This window comes from Exophiala bonariae, assembly GCF_035927105.1.
Source record: "Exophiala bonariae strain CCFEE 5792 chromosome Unknown scaffold_3, whole genome shotgun sequence".
Taxonomy (NCBI): Eukaryota; Fungi; Ascomycota; class Eurotiomycetes; order Chaetothyriales; family Herpotrichiellaceae; genus Exophiala; species Exophiala bonariae.
Window position 1 is genome coordinate 685,789 of NW_027042478.1, and position 15,929 is coordinate 701,717.

The following is a 15,929-nucleotide window of genomic DNA, read 5'->3' on the forward strand; positions in this document are numbered from 1 at the left end:
GATGAAAAGACGTGATAGCTCCGACTTTCTACGGTGATACACCCATGAGAGTTGCAGAGACCGCTTCCCAACCAGGAACAGTTCTCGACCTAGTATTGAGCACAGCTGTCAAATACTAGTCCGCTGAGTACCAAGTATCCTTCCAGGTAATGGCAATTCTTGAGGACAGATGCCTGAAGCCACCTTTGTGTCCGCTGTGTAACAGCAAACTTGAATTCCACATGAGGTTGGGTGTGGCTGGACGTGTGCCTCATTGTTGACCCATCCGTGACTGACGTGTCACACAAATCAGCCCAAATGACTGATTAAAGGCTCTATCGCCATTCGTCGCAGCGTGCTCGAGCTTGGTCACCGCCAACGTTGTACACTCGATGGCCTGGGCGTGCGCCCGAGCAACAAGTCAGCACCTTCGCCGGTTAGCACCATTGGCTCTGACATGCTGAGTTGGAATCGACCTCTGCTAGTTAGTGGCACCATCATCGAGGATGAATGCCAAATCAAGCACAAACAGGGTGGTGAGCTCGTAGACCCCCGAACAAATGAACAAACAGAGAACAATGGGGCTACCAAGTGTCTTCTGTGATAATCAGAATCCTTTGCCCGGTCTGGCTCCCTTTTGTTGTCGTGCTGGTCTGAGGCATATGCGGGCCCTTGGGCATTTCACATCACAGAGTACTTACCTCAGACACAAGTGCGATACGATCATTGGTGCAGCCAACCTTGGGGCAAGATTAGTCGGGCTCACTTGGATGGCTTTCCCTGAAGGAGGCTGTGGCGATCTTGATCGTGATCCCGATCTAGACCAGTTGAGACAAATGAGAACGAGAGGCCGGAGCTCGAAGGAGCAGAGCAGCAGAGCAGGCAAAGAACGGTGGCAAAAGAGTATTCAATCACGCTAGTCTGGATGTGCTTTGATCTCAACGTCCAAGGAGGATTTGATTTGCGAGGACTAAGAGTGTCACTGGGGCGGGTGCCAGGCATTGGCTGTGAGGGAATTTAGGCGGTCGGACTGGGGCCATCGGGGCCCATAACAAAACTGCCTAGCCACCCCTGATTTGGCCACGGGGAAGAGCAACACGAGGCACAGCGTGTATCGGGTTCAACTTTGTGGGCAACAAACAGGCAGAGTCTCAGACTGAGAGAAGAAAGAACATCAGCCTGGGGAAATGAGTAATGGAGGGTGATTCGATACAAAGCATGATGATTGTTGACTCAATGGAGCCCAACGTGGAGCATCAATGAGCCCTGCCTTTTTCCTTCTTCTCATGTTGCTTTTCTTATATCATTGACGCTGGCTGGCGTTTTGGAGCCCTGAGACTGAAGCCTAAGACCTAAGACTACGTGTCTCAAGCTCGCCCATTATCATCCAGAGACATCACATCACCACCTGGGCAGGCTTCAGGCTCACTGCAATCGGCGTTTCTAAATACTCATTATTGACTTTCCTTTATTCCCCGTGATCAGGTCATAATCACCCGATCGTCGGTCAAGTTCATAAATCCCTGCACATTCCTCATCATAACTCTCAGTCAGATCTGGGCAGGCCATTTTTCTCCATTCCATTTTTCCCTGATTATCAACACCTAAAAGAGTACGGAGAAGTATTATCCAAGCTACGACTACCAGTGTGTGTACAAGTACCACTGCTGCAGCACTCACCTAAATCTCGAGTGCAGTGCATGACTAGTTAATCCCCAGCCCGAAGCCCAAGGAAGCTGGTGGTCCCTGTCATCGAACCCCAGAGTGTCAACGCTCTCTCTGTGAGTGCCAGTGTGGGCACAGGGCACCGACCCCCAACGCCTCCTATTCACCACAGCTTTGCTAGCTGGGCCGAGCCTATCAACCTGCAGCACAAGTGCGCATCCCGGCTGTAGTTAAAGCACGGCTGCGCCCCCCCTGCGTGGCGAGTCCCTACGAGTACTCCGTCCACCAGCAGCTCTCTAGCTACTCGTACCAAATTATTCCCCCTCCACCCAAAAGGGCACCATCTGCGGATTGGGACGGGCCCCTAACTTACCAGAGCCGTCCCGCTAAACCAAAACGCGTGTCCACTTGTACCAAACATCTGCAGATTCACTGCCTGCATCTTCATATCATTCTCGTTTCTTCGATATCATTCAACTCGCAACTTTACTGGTATCTCTCTCAACACACGCGACGATGCCATCCGCGTCCATCATCACGCCCTACTGCAGTCCTTATACCGTCACCAACAGTTACAAAGGGTAAGTCATTATTCCCACCAAGCTTGTCACTCAATAGTCTGAGACCACTGACACGTCTCACACATCAGGGGTTTCTTCATGCGAACATATAGCCGGAACGTCCGTCGCGCATGGGATGGCGTTGACTACCGACCTCCAAAGAGACAACGCCTCGACAATGTTTGGAGCGCGCCTGCTGCCACCTCGAGCTCGACCAACAATGAAAATACCTTTCCCGTGGTGCTAGACCTCGAGGACAACCTTGAACGCGCCATACGCGAAACCAGTGTTGCTGCAATGTCATCCTCACCATCACGCAAGAACAGCACCATTTTCTCGGCAGAATCACAGGAGGATGAAGTAGGCTCCAGTACCATCACCCCGCCATCATCCCCTCCACCTACTCTACAACTTACGCCACAAAATGTGAAGGCTCGCAAGCCCACCTTCTCATTCCTCGAAAAAACCAAGAAGGATCAAAAGAACGCCAAACGGAAACGCGATGCCGCGTCGGCCAGCTTCGTCAATGTTATGGAAACGCGTCAGGACTCGGAACCTCTTTCCGAAATATACAACTCAAGTTCACGCGCGCAAAGCTCTCAGCCAGTTCTGCTGAACGCGACGGCTCCTCGTGAGCAAGTTCAAACACAATCCCATATTCATCCAGCACACCAGCCACCTAGGCTTCTAGTTCCGAAACAAAATCTTTCACAGACAGTGCTAGATTTTGGCCAAAGCCTCAATCCAATCACATGTCCACAATGTCAAATGTCATATACTCCCTCTGTGGCCGAAGATACACAGTTGCACAACATGTATCACAACAGGGATAGCAGCGGTATTGAGCTTGGAAAGGCATTTCTGAAGTCGGCCATGCGTTGGTGCTATGAAGTTCCCAATATCCCCGGCAGTGTTGTGGTCGTGGATCGGAAGATTGCACTCCCGGGTAGACGCGCCGTTCAGAAAGCATTGGAGATTATCAATAAGGAATTGGGGAGTGTCGATATCAAAGAGGAGGAGCTTTGGAGTCAACGGGTACCGGAAGGCGAAAATGACTCGGAACCACTTTTGAACAAGAAGTGTGACAGGTACAAGGTCTTTCTGCATATTGTGGACGATAAATGTGTGGGCATGTGTCTTGCAGAACGAATTACGAATGCACACCATGTGAAGCCAAAAGATACTGCTTCAGGCGAGATTATCCCATTGAATGGCCACTTCCGGATCACCGGGCCTGCGACTCCCACAGCACTCGATCCAAGCGAAGAGACCACCGCAAATGTTCCTCCTAAACCACAGATTCCGACTCCAATCGCCAGTCCGACATCTTCTTTCCATTCCTCAATCAGCATCACAGAGGAGACATACCCTGCAGTTGTGGGTGTGAGCCGAATCTGGACCAGCCAGGCTTTTCGGCACAAAGGCATTGCAAATAACCTTCTTGAATGTGTTATGAATCAATTTATTTATGGGATGATGATCGATCGAACCGAAGTTGCATTCAGTCAACCTACGGAGAGCGGAGCTGGTTTAGCAAGATCGTGGTTTGGGGAGGACTATGACTGGGCTGTTTACAGAGAGTTGTGAAGGTCACGCCGGAGATGACCTTAGATCATATTCTACGGAGAGGAGCATAGCACGGGGATTTTTTCATCATCGTCATTAGCAGCAGGGAAATGAATGCTGTACAAAAATGTAACGGGGGCCAAATAGAGGCTAGGGAGAGGAGGCTCGCAAACGCCATGGATTTCAACATAGGCTTGCAAATGTGTTGGAGTAGTGACATCAACAGAAGACAGGATAAACGGGAACAGGCCAGGGGTTAGTTCGACAGCACAATGAATCATGCGTTATAGTGAGTGATCTCTAAGATTTGCTTCATTCGGCTGTCTTTCAATGATGAGGATTGAGAAAAGTGCAGATTGTTCATGACTCTATATATGTGGCTTTCCGATTGAACGGATTTAAAGCGAGTACCAGTACCACATCTAGATTTCAGCGAGACCACAGTTTGCGATTCTTGTTTATCATTTCATTATAACAGATCCCCTTGTCGGTACGATAGGCCGAGATTAGAAATAGGGCGGCCACTGATCCAGTTGCCTAGGTACTCAACACCACCGGTTTTGAACAGGTCACCAACGGACTGTTGCAGCGAATATGCCTATATACGCAAGTACGTATAGCATATATATAATTGCTTGCGGATTTCATTCCACTAGAGAAGCCTATCCGGGTTTCAATCTTGTTGACCTCTGAATGCATTTGATCGCCTAACTAAACCTTCTGAAGGCCATCCAACACACTTACAACACCAGACTCCCATTGATCTTCCTCTGCAGCCAGAACACCGAATCTTGCGCCCAGAGCGGCCACTGGCGTATCTTCGACTGGCCCTCGACATTACGGGGCATGTAGATCCGTCCACTGCGTGCGGCCAGCACCTGTTCGATGACCGCATCGCTAACGTTGGACGCCGGGTCCATCTTGATGCCCACGCTCGCAAGTTTATCCTCGTACGGCTTCACGATGCCGGTCGCGTGCCATGACGGGTGTACGGATGTCGTCTGAATGCAGGAGCCGTTCTCATAGCGGGTTTGCAGCTCGTTGCGGAGGCCTATGAAGCCGGTCAGAATTTTGTGTCTCGAACCGAACAAGGGGAATCTTGAAGGATCAAAGGGCTTGTCCTCACCTTCCGATAAATATAAAGCGGAAACTTTGGTACAGCAATAGTCTACCAACCCGGCCCCGGCGATGAAACTTGCCATCGAAGCGATGGTGACGACGTGGCCTTTCTTTGCCTTCAGCATGCCTGGCAGAAATTCCTTGATCAGGATGAAGTGGGAAGCAATGTTGACTTTGAAGATTCTGTCGGTGCCCTTGGCGGTGCTTTCAAGGAGGGTAGTGCCATTGGCTAGAAGGAAAGGAGACTGTGAGCCCTGGCATCAAGCAGAATGGACGGGGAGAGTCTTGTTCGTCTCGACTCTGGAAGGTGTTGTGCACTTACCAATCCCGGCATTGTTGATCAAGACCGACGGATCACCATGCTCTCTGCGGATCGTCTCGGCGGTTGACTCGATGGCCGCAAAGTCCGTGACATCGAGTTGATAGTAATGAACACCGGGTACTATGCACGATCTATTAGCGGGGACGATCCCACCATTTCTCCCTCGTCCCAGACAGAAAGAGAAGAGAAAGAGAAGACCTCAAACTTACGCCGTTCCAGCTCAGTGGGCACCGGACTGATATCGAGAATCACCACTCTCGCATATTTGGCAAACCCCTTGACCATCTCATACCCAAACCCGCTACACCCGCCCGTGACAACGACCAATTCAGCCTTCCTCTTCCCATCCCAATCGAACGGTGTGCCCTGCTTGGTCAAACTCCAATTGTTCCACGCCAATTTATTGAGCGCCTGGTTCACGCGCCTCACCACGCCGATGGCGAGCAGGTATTTCAACGTCTTGATCAGGCGCTCGATGTGGAGGGCGGAGAGGCCGCCACGCTCGCTGAGCAATCTCAGGAGTCGTTGTCGGTATTCGAGCGGTGCGCGCGTCAGCGCATAGAGGAGGGAGCCGGCCACTACCGGTTCTGCGGCGGTGTATCGCACGGCGGAGATGGGGAGTTTGATCGCTGTGCCGATGACGGCTGTTGCGAGGCCGAAGGGGCTAGATGCTGCCATTTTTGGGAGGGGACGGATTTTCTACGAATGCCTTTGGAAGTCGTTGTTTAGGTGATGCTTCGAGGGATGAATGAATGAATGGAAGGATCTGTTTGTAAACGACGGAGCAGTTTGGCGGTGTTGAGTAGCGCGAATACGAAGTTCACAACCACCCCTCGCCGTGCTGATCAGGCCAACAACCGCGGCTTTCTACACTGGTCTCGCTTCTTTCTGCAGGTAAGACTGATGCCAGTCGACGGAATGAACAAATCCTAACCTGTTACAATCACGTAGTCAGGCCAGGGGTGCAGAGTCGTGTCAACCCACCCAGGGTGTCATCTAGCCTGATTCAGGAATCATGTTGTGGTGAAATGCTTCCGTACCTCGGTCTCTGTCAGCTCATGTGGAGAGCAGCTTCCCCGCTCTGCGGAGTACTTCATGCATGTCAAAGTACGACGGAAGACGACGGATTGGGGTCTGGGTTTGTTCATAAGCGGCAAGCTTTGCGACGCTGGGATTGGTGGTTTGTGTCTATCAGAAAACATTTGTACAGTGTCCATGTCAGGGCGTGCAGAGTCGATAACTGCCAAGTCAGCGCAAGGCTGCGGCGAACAGGAGGTCGCCCTATGTCATTGGTGGATTGGCCTCGACGAGGCTGTGGGCTGTCTACGAGGAACTTCAATTCTCATGCCTACAAACTCGCGAGAGGAAGCTAACACATCCATTGGGAGTCCATCTAGGATAGAGGGTAATGGTATAATTTACAACTAGGGACAACTATGATTGGAAATAAAGCAAAACGCTTGGTGGGCGGATGATACTTACTGAAAGTTGATGTTCTGTGTAACAAGGGTCAGTCTTCTTTCGTGTCATCGTCATCAAGGTCAAGGGATTTACCCAAGACGGTGACGATGTTCTCAGCCCAGATGTTTAAACGATCAATCTCCTGGGCCATTGCCTTCATCAGGAGGGGCATGTCCAAAGGTCCACGACAAAGTTGACAGCCATTCTCGTAATGGTTGATACTCGCCCATTTGATGGTGCAAAATATATGGGACGGCTGAGAACACGTCGAGCACACATACAAGGGCGGGTCAGGAATTAGCTCAATCAATGGGATGTGAGGCCTTCCGCTGTCGTAGTCAGGGTCTTCCTTCAAGGGCATCTGACAGACCGCACAATCGACAGTGTCGGGTTGGGCAACTGGGTCCTCTACCTTATCAGCTTCGGCTTGCTCCATCAAAAAACTGCTGTTTGGCTTGGCCCAAAGGTACTCATGCAGGTAGCTACGGAGCCATGGACGTTCGGCAATTTCATCAACTCAGGTCACAGTGAGGCAATGTCTGCGCCATCTTGCTGTTTCGAGCCGGATTTCACCGGCCACTTCGTGCAATCCAAATTCGGTGAATAAATGTTCAAGAATTGTTGCAAACTCTGCACTCAATGTTTGCGACAATTTCAGGCAGTGTAGGGCTCCTTCAAGGTGGGCTAATCGATCGATTTCCTTGGTATAGCCATGGTTTTGGTAAGCATCCAAGTATTCGAGGAAACGACGACGTGTCCTGGTTTGAAGCATTTCTGTTTTCTGGGCCTCCACATAGAGTCTGTGGCCATGCTCTGACAGTGTCTCTTTGTCGTCGAAGAAATCCAGATATCGCCTCTTCATGCTCCTAGCGAGGTTAGCTGGCTGGTTCATCGAGCGTAAAAGCCGATCAAGATCGATCACCTCGTCATATATGTGCAAGTCGTCAGCCGTATCTGCGAGTATGTCCACATGGTCTACGGGAATTTGAGCCATGTTTTTGGATTTGTTGTATATGAAGATTTGTATAAGTCAGGGGTTCGTTTCGAACGGCAATTCGTTGGGTTGGTCGAGATTTACCTGGTTGTTTTGGTGCATGTTGCTCTCAGTTATAGGGTGACGGGCCTTGTGAGATGCCTCTGTCATCTTTGTTTGATGTTAGAGTATGCAGGCAAAGACCTTTTGTCCACCAAGCATACACCACGACCGATTTCATTGTTACACATCTATTCCGACGATCTCCTTGACCCCGTGGTCTTTGTGGTGTCATCCCTTTTTGTGTGTGTTTATGCTACTTGTTTGTTTGTGGGTGGACGCCGTGGCCATCAATCCATGTACACCTTGCTGAAATCGAGATAATGCCTTGGCGAAAGTGTCAGGTACCTGCAGCGGTACGAGTGTAACGAATCCCTGGTTGATGGACGAATAAGACCACTTTCCAGGATATATGTCCATGTATTCAAGCAGCAGCTTCAAAATCTAGCGCTCGTCACGCGTATCATATCGTTCCTGCGAGGCTACCTCCATGATCGACATCATGAAAGCTTGAGGGTATCAACGATAATCCGTTGCAATGGACATGAAATGGTACTGCCAGAAGTTGGAGGACTTGAATGGCTGACCGGGCAATTTGGCCGAGCACTGTGATCTGAACTTCTTCGTGTTCCAACCAACCCCATGCTTCCAGGGCGATGAGAGGAGCAGGCCAAGCGTCAATATGTTGGAGCCAGCGGTCTCCCCACTGCTAAACTCGCGGGTGTTGTAGATAAACGGCTCGGGTTGTCTCTTGGGACTGAAGAATACCCGATTCGTTCACGGTCCAAGCATTCGGCTAGTCGACGTGGAATTTCATTAGAAGGGCCAAAGGTACCAAAGTCTTCGAGGGGAACCATCTGGACCGCCCGGAGAACTTGGAACTCGGGGAAGGACGCCAATTGGTTTGGTTTGGGCTATTGCACTCATCGACGTAATCTTCTGCATCCGTGAGTACCTATCACTCTTCTGGCTTGAGACAGGTTTCCATACACTCTAGGTGTTGTGTGGTTCGACGGTCCTAGTGAATGTCTTGTCAATTCCCCTGCAGTCTCCCGGGATACATCCACTGGGACCTGTCTTTTGTGCATTTCTAGCATAGTCCAAGCCTAGGGCCTGGCATTTAATGAGTTGTAGACTTTGTGGCATGTGTGAGAATCGAGGATTGTCAGGATCGAAATCTAGACGTTGGTAGGCTTTCATGGTCTTTAGTAGGCTGAATTCTAGAATTGTCGGTTTGGAGTGGGATCCAAGAACGCTTTCCCAATCGCCTTGTTAGTCTCATCGAGGTCAGCCACCTGTGCGATAGTAATATGCTACTTCTGCTTGACTCTCTTCAAGAGCTTCCCGCCATTGTCGTTCTTCGTGGCCAAGTACGTTAACATCTTTAGACAACCCCGCAATCTGTTTGTCCATAACTTCAGGTTGGTTGAATCCAACGTCGAGTTGTTTGATGAGATGGTACTAGGTATTGATGGTAACGATCCTTTTTGTGTCAAGCCCTGTTTGCTTATGCTGCCATGACACGCTTGGCGAGCGACCATGGAGCTAGTGCCAGTCATGAGCTAACAATGAGGTCAACAAAGGACGAGGGTGCCATCAAAAACAGTATAGATATATATATATATATAATGTTAGACTCTGTGCCCGGCGTACGCTACAGCGCCAGTAGAGGCTGGAGGAAAGCCGTTTGCCTCTCGAGAGATCTTCAAGTTGGTGGAGGTAGTGCTCGCATATAAGTAACTTACAGGACTTGACATCAGCGTGCTCCAACGTGGCAAACACCTTCTGACGATATGGTGCAGTGACTGGAACAAAGGAAACTCGTTGGAGTTTTGCCTCTAGGGCTGCCTGCAGATAACCTGAGCTCTGCACGTCTGTGACTTTCACTTCGGATTTTCAAGATGTGGTAGGGGATCAGAAACTAACGGGTTTGGCTGATGATGCTGGAGAGAACTGTGAATATAATTTCGGATATCCCGAAAATATATTAGGTAATCTTTGCTCATGTAAATTCCACCACAGTGAGCAGTTTTAGACCAGCTATCTTTCTGCCACCAGGCACTAGATAGATACTACATAGGTACCCGAGTGATCATGGAGTCAGTCAAATATCCTGCATAATAAGTAGCCAGGCATACACTTCGCCGGGAAAATTTCCAATTTCATCAAGTGCCAGGAAAGAACCAAGCAATCAGTACTTAGTATTTAGTAGGAAAACATGTATGTACCAACTCCTGCAAACCGTTATGCTTGCAAGGTACCTGATACTAGTTGGTACACTGGGAATTTCGACACGCGACATAGCTACCAAGTACTCTGTAGTCACTCGCTCGAAAGGGAGAAAGGGGGCGAGCATCAGGTTGCACGGCAGGAATACACTCCGACCATCGCTACCATTTGATTCATATAGTATGGGTAGTGAAACCTCACAAGAATGCAATCTTTTGTTGACGGGGAGGCCTCTCCCACCATCGCTACCATAATGTTCACCCCATTGGGAATATAGGCACGGTGAGAGGATCAAAACTGTGGTTGAAGGCGAGATAAGATGGGTAACGAACCTCGTTCAGCACCCATTAGCACGAGAAGAGAGGAAGACGTAGAAAGTTCATTAAACACGAGACACTAATATGAACAAGGATGTATAATTTAAAGGTGATACACGTCATGGATTGATTTTGGTAGCTGAGTTCTGTACAGATGAAGCACTAGCCAAGAAATCTTTTATGCCAACAGCATCTTTGATGGGTCCTCTATGTATTCCTGACATTGTTATTAGTGAAAAGATAACCAAATATGAAAATTTCATGCTTACCTTTATCTTGACCAGGAAGGTCACTGCTTCCCGTCCATCGAGCAAACGGTGATCATAAGTCAAAGCAAGATACATCATCTACCACAGGGTCAGTCGAAGTCAAATGAAGCGGTGGAATTACTCACAGGTCTGATCTCGATTTTGCCATTGACGACCATAGGTCTTTCCTTGATTGCGTGTAGGCCGAGCACCGCGGTTTGTGGAAGATTGATAATTGGCGTACCCATCATGGAGCCAAAAACGCCTCCATTGCTAATGGTATATGTACCGCCAGCCATATCTTCAATGGTCAACTTGCCATCTCGTGCCTGTAGAGGTTAGTTTTGTTGTCCAGTTTATCCAAGGTCAAGGAAGAAAACTGTACCTTCTTGCCGAGTTCAGCAATTTCCTTCTCAATCTCGACCATCTCAAGGCTTTCTGCATTTCGTACCACGGGAGTGACAAGACCCTTGGGAGTTGCAACAGCCACACTGATGTCGACGTAGTCTCTATAAACAATAGTGTCACCGCCTCCAGGTCCCTCGATCGACGCGTTGGCCGCAGGAACGTCTCTGAAAGCCAACACGCTTGCCTTTGCGAAAGCACTCATGAAGCCGAGTTTGATGCCGGTCTTCTTCAAGATCTCGTCCTTGTACTTCTTACGGAATTCCATAAGAGCTCCCATGTCGACCTCGTTGAAGGTTGTTAATGAAGCAGCAGTGTTTTGAGATTGCTTCAGTCGTTCTGCGATTCGCAACCGCATGCGGTTCATTTTCACCTGGATTGATTCAGCACGGTTATTCACCAACAATAGACAGCAGAGGACCTACCTTGTTCTCATTCCTGTTGCCCTTACCAAATGGTGAATCAATACCAGCTTTTGAGTCTTCAGAGGTGGACTTCTTCTCTTGCTTGGGTGGAGCAGGTTTCTTTTCCTCCTTCGGAGGTGCAGGTTTGTCTTCCTTCTTTGGTGGGGGTGGAGTATCATCCTTCTTTTCTTCCTTCTTAGGTTCTGGATCCGAGCTCGTGGGCTGGTCCTTTGAGGCGGGTTCTTTGGGCTCTGACTTGGCCTCTTCGGCACCGCCGCCGCCACCCTCACCAGGCTCAAGCTTTGCGATTTCCTGTCCGACAGTAACAGTGTCGCCCTCACCAACGAGGAGCTCCGTTATTGTGCCAGCCTGGGGAGCATTGACAGAGACATCTATCTTGTCAGTCTCAATCGAAGCTATTTCTTCATCTTGCTCCACATAGTCTCCAACTTGCTTTGAGAAGCTGCTCAACGTTCCTTCAGAGATGGACTCTGCCATTTGTGGCACTTTGACCACGGTCTCTGCATAGTGGGCAGGAGAGGTGCTGAATTGCTGGAAACGTGATAGGGAGGTGTATGTAGTTGCGGCAGGGAGTGGGGAGCTGGTGAGGCATTTTTGCCTGGGTGTCGAGGACGATCTTAGTAGGGAGAGTGAACGAAGTTGTAATGAGGTTGTACGTCTAGGAAGTGCAATTCCAGAACCAAGCGTAGGGGCACGTCGTAGTCGAAGAGCCGCCATGTTGAGAGGAAATATCTTGAACAGCTGGTCGAGATGTACGTCAGAGGACGATCAACCGCTAATGCTTCACAACGGCGCAGTGCTTTGTCCTGCCGGTGTAGATGGCGGTATGCCCGCCCGCTGAAAGACAAAGGAGAGAAAAAGCACAATAGCGCAATGTAAGAGTAGGAATATAGACGGGAAGGGAGAGTGGAAGAACAGTCTCAATAATCGCGGATACTGCTCGCGAACTGGAACGTTGCGGCGGAGAAGGGCAAGCTTAGGAGAGCTTTTGTGAGTGCCCAGTGGCTTTGCTCTGCCAAACTGGATCCGCGGAAGCGACACCATGCAAGCCCCAGTTGGGTGTTTCCTTAGGTAGGAGCTGCAGCCCCTAAGTCATATTAGGCGACACCGACTGACGCTTTAGTTGCTCTAAAGCCTGCTCTGTGCCATTATTTCGAGCAGTTAGTAAGTGCCTACGACGTTAGTCCCCACTAAAGAGCTCTGTCTGTACCGTCCGCCAAGCCATGCCTTGACTCTCAAACCTCACTTCCAATCGACTTGCAGGAATTACAGATTCACATCAAGTGCTTGTAAACCACCGCCACCTACCTTCGAGGAGTTGCGACTGAGACGGAAACCTACGAATCCGTCCAGCCATTGTCTGAGGACGTTCATTTCCCTGCCCTTGAGCGCGAGAGCGCCTGCGACACGACGTCATGTCTGCCGTCTCTCCTCACGTCAAAGCAGTCCGGTATTGCTCCTCCATCCTCCTGGAAGCTGTGAAATCACTGACCATAACTGCACAGGTCTCTGTACCGACGGTCTTTAAAGCTTGCCCTCGACTGGGCCGTGCAGCGGAATCTTTGGCGAGGCCAAGCGGTCTACATTCGCTCCTTATTCGATGCCAACCGAAACATCAATGATCCGAGACATAAAAGAGTACGGGTACCGCCTTGTGAATGTTCGAAGCTCTCTGACGCGTCGGTGCAACCAGATATTATTCAATGAGACAGAAAAGTTATTAGCAAAATGGAAGCACCCCGATCCATACAGGCCACCAACGGCTCCTGGAGGTACTTATCAAGGCCAACCTCAAACCCTTGCCACGAATCTATATTGACCATCGTTGCACAGGTTCGAAGTATGAAAGAAATCTCCCAGCACCAGACATACCTCCTCCATCAAGGGCGTATGTTAAGAGATTATGAAGGAAGCAAGGGGAAACAGATCATACTGTGATTGTACATATTAGCAAATGATCGAACGGCCACGGTAGAACTCATGGCTTGTTCCAAGCACAAATGCGAAAATGCTTGAGACTTATTGCCTCCAGACTTCAGTGCATCTTAATAGGTTCGCCCTCGTTGAGTGTTGGGTTCAGGACCGGAGATATCGGGCAACGCGATTTGCAGAAAGATAGCACGTCACCGGGGTTCCCAGATGCCACGATTGCTACACGAGCTTCTTTTCTTCTTGAACCTTGCATTTGATGACTTTATCTCACTCGCTCTGTGTTCGAATATATTTGCGAACGATCCAATTGTTCTACAGTTCTCAGACAAAACGATGGGGGATGATTCACTCCTTTGAACTCGCGTTGCTTTTTCGACGTGTCTGTGTAGACTTGCAAGAATCTCCAATGTCGAGGTTGAACATTAAAGAGACTATTCGTTCAAAGAACTCAGGATGAATTTTCACGAATACTAAATGATGGAACGAGAAGAAGTGCTTTGATGATTTGTTTTGCCATTGACATTGGATCATTGACTAAGTTGCCTCTGATGATCCAGATTGCAAAGCCTGTCGGCCTTGCCTTTCGCATTTCCTCATACCCCGTGTTGCACTGCTATCCATGATCATGATGATACTAAGCATGGATGTAATGTACAACCCTTGAACCGTAAAGCAAAGTCTGAAATGGCCCGATTGTTTGCCAGGACCAAACCCAACCCCATAACCCCATTGTGCGATTGCATGTCATGAAAACTCCCTTTGAATACCCGCTCCAGAAACCAAATCAAGCCTATAGCTCTTGGCTGGGGTTCTTGCCCTTGGCAGTCTTCTTGGGCAACAGGTCTGGAAGAATGAATGTTAGCACAGTGGATGGATGGACCAGACAAGGTGAACTCACTTTGATGAATGTTGGGCAGAACACCACCTTGTGCGATTGTGACGTGTCCGAGAAGCTTGTTCAACTCTTCATCGTTTCGGATGGCAAGTTGCAAGTGGCGAGGGATGATACGTGTCTTCTTGTTGTCACGAGCAGCGTTGCCAGCGAGTTCGAGGATTTCAGCAGCCAGGTACTCGAGGACAGCGGCCAAGTAAACTGGAGCACCAGCACCGACACGCTGAGCGTAGTTGCCTTTTCTCAAGAGACGGTGGACACGACCGACTGGGAAAGCAAGACCGGCCTTTGAGGATCGGCTGTGAATGTAGTTAGCATTGGTTGTGGATGGAGAAGGTGGATGGGTTCAGAAGACGCGTCATCCAAGGGAAAGGACCAAGATGAAACACGTTCTTTTGAAGGCGCACGAGGGAGACTTACGATTGAGCGCTCTTTGAGCCAGAGGCTTTGCCGCCAGATTTTCCTCCAGTCATTTTGATGAAGTTTGTTTGGATTGGGGTTTGGGATGGGAAAGAAGAGTGGAATTAGTCTGGGTAGACGTGAGTTGATGAGTGATGAATGCTTGGTTGAGGATGGATGAAGAGAAAAGAGGAAGGAAGGCGTTGACGAGAGGGTGGGAGGGAAGCAAGTTATAAGAACATGGACAGGCAGGCGATGCGGGCAGTGGGAGAGCAGAATCGCGCCTCCAGATCAACCCTGCAGTAGACGGAGAACGGGGCTACTGGGAGGGAAGAATCACAATCAGAATCAGAATCACGAATTATTGGATCATTGAGTCCACTGCAGCCAATCACAGGTGGCGCTTGTGGATGATCAAAACTGACCTTTCTGTTGTGTTTTACAATACGCCCATGTCATACGCGGCCGTACGATATCTTACTGCCAAGACTACTGATCCTGCATATCTATTGGACCAAAAGTGCTCAAAAACGACACGATAACAATACAGGCAGAAATTGATCCAAGTCCGTTACCCAGATCAACCCGTCCTCCCTGCCTCTGAGCACCTCGCTCTCTCTGATCAACCCACACCTCCCTCTCCCACTTGCGCCTGGTATAAGACCATCCTCCATCCGCACTTCGCGACTTCCTCTTTTTTCTCTCTTCATCCATCCACAACAACTCACTCACAAGTTCACTCTTACTTCTCAATCACTTTTCATCTTCATCTTCATCACCTTTACGCGTTTTCGCACTTCCATCATCCAAAATGCCTCCAAAAGCTGCTGAGAAGAAGCCCACCACCGGTGGCAAGGCCCCGGCTAAGGCTCCTCCCGCTGAGAAGAAAGAAGCTGGCAAGAAGACCGCCGCCGCTCCTTCTGGAGAGAAGAAGAAGAGAGGCAAGACGAGAAAGGAGACTTACTCTTCATACATCTACAAGGGTGAGTCCTCAGTCTATCGCGTTTGATTCATCGCATTTATCACATACTGACGCGTCATTCATAGTTCTCAAGCAAGTTCACCCCGATACCGGTATCTCCAACCGTGCCATGTCCATCTTGAACTCCTTCGTCAATGGTGAGTTCAGTCTGAAATCGTTTGATCTTGTTTCATCTTCTAACTTCTCATCAAGATATCTTCGAGCGCGTTGCCACTGAGGCTTCCAAGCTTGCCGCATACAACAAGAAATCCACCATCTCTTCTCGAGAAATCCAGACCTCCGTCAGACTCATCCTGCCTGGTGAACTTGCCAAGCACGCCGTGTCTGAGGGCACCAAGGCTGTTACCAAGTACTCTTCCCAAAGCAAGTAAACGTGACACAGCCATGGAGGGTTC

At 49.6% G+C, this 15,929-nt stretch overlaps 5 protein-coding genes across 5 annotated transcripts; 2 read left to right on the plus strand and 3 right to left on the minus strand.

Moving 5' to 3' along the window:
* Positions 1-2,160: 2,160 nt before the first annotated feature.
* On the plus strand, positions 2,161-3,791 carry LTR84_007765 (uncharacterized protein; the record flags this gene model as incomplete). The annotated part of the gene is made up of 2 exons (XM_064851317.1): positions 2,161-2,225; positions 2,294-3,791. The coding sequence occupies 2 exons, from the start codon at positions 2,161-2,163 to the stop codon at positions 3,789-3,791; spliced, it is 1,563 nt and encodes a 520-aa protein (XP_064710320.1).
* Positions 3,792-7,189: 3,398 nt separating this feature from the next.
* On the minus strand, positions 7,190-7,666 carry LTR84_007766 (uncharacterized protein; the record flags this gene model as incomplete). Its single annotated transcript, XM_064851318.1, has 1 exon — positions 7,190-7,666. The coding sequence occupies one exon, from the start codon at positions 7,664-7,666 to the stop codon at positions 7,190-7,192; it is 477 nt and encodes a 158-aa protein (XP_064710321.1).
* A 2,763-nt stretch (positions 7,667-10,429) lies between these two features.
* KGD2 (2-oxoglutarate dehydrogenase complex E2 component) lies at positions 10,430-12,046 on the minus strand (the record flags this gene model as incomplete). Its single annotated transcript, XM_064851319.1, has 5 exons — positions 10,430-10,468; positions 10,521-10,598; positions 10,646-10,828; positions 10,885-11,277; positions 11,330-12,046. 5 exons carry the CDS (start codon positions 12,044-12,046, stop codon positions 10,430-10,432), a joined length of 1,410 nt encoding a protein of 469 aa, XP_064710322.1.
* A 2,005-nt stretch (positions 12,047-14,051) lies between these two features.
* On the minus strand, positions 14,052-14,626 carry HTA1 (histone H2A; the record flags this gene model as incomplete). The annotated part of the gene is made up of 3 exons (XM_064851320.1): positions 14,052-14,104; positions 14,160-14,452; positions 14,574-14,626. The coding sequence occupies 3 exons, from the start codon at positions 14,624-14,626 to the stop codon at positions 14,052-14,054; spliced, it is 399 nt and encodes a 132-aa protein (XP_064710323.1).
* Positions 14,627-15,363: 737 nt separating this feature from the next.
* HTB1 (histone H2B) lies at positions 15,364-15,905 on the plus strand (the record flags this gene model as incomplete). Its single annotated transcript, XM_064851321.1, has 3 exons — positions 15,364-15,535; positions 15,600-15,671; positions 15,727-15,905. 3 exons carry the CDS (start codon positions 15,364-15,366, stop codon positions 15,903-15,905), a joined length of 423 nt encoding a protein of 140 aa, XP_064710324.1.
* Between the last annotated feature and the right edge of the window lie 24 nt (positions 15,906-15,929).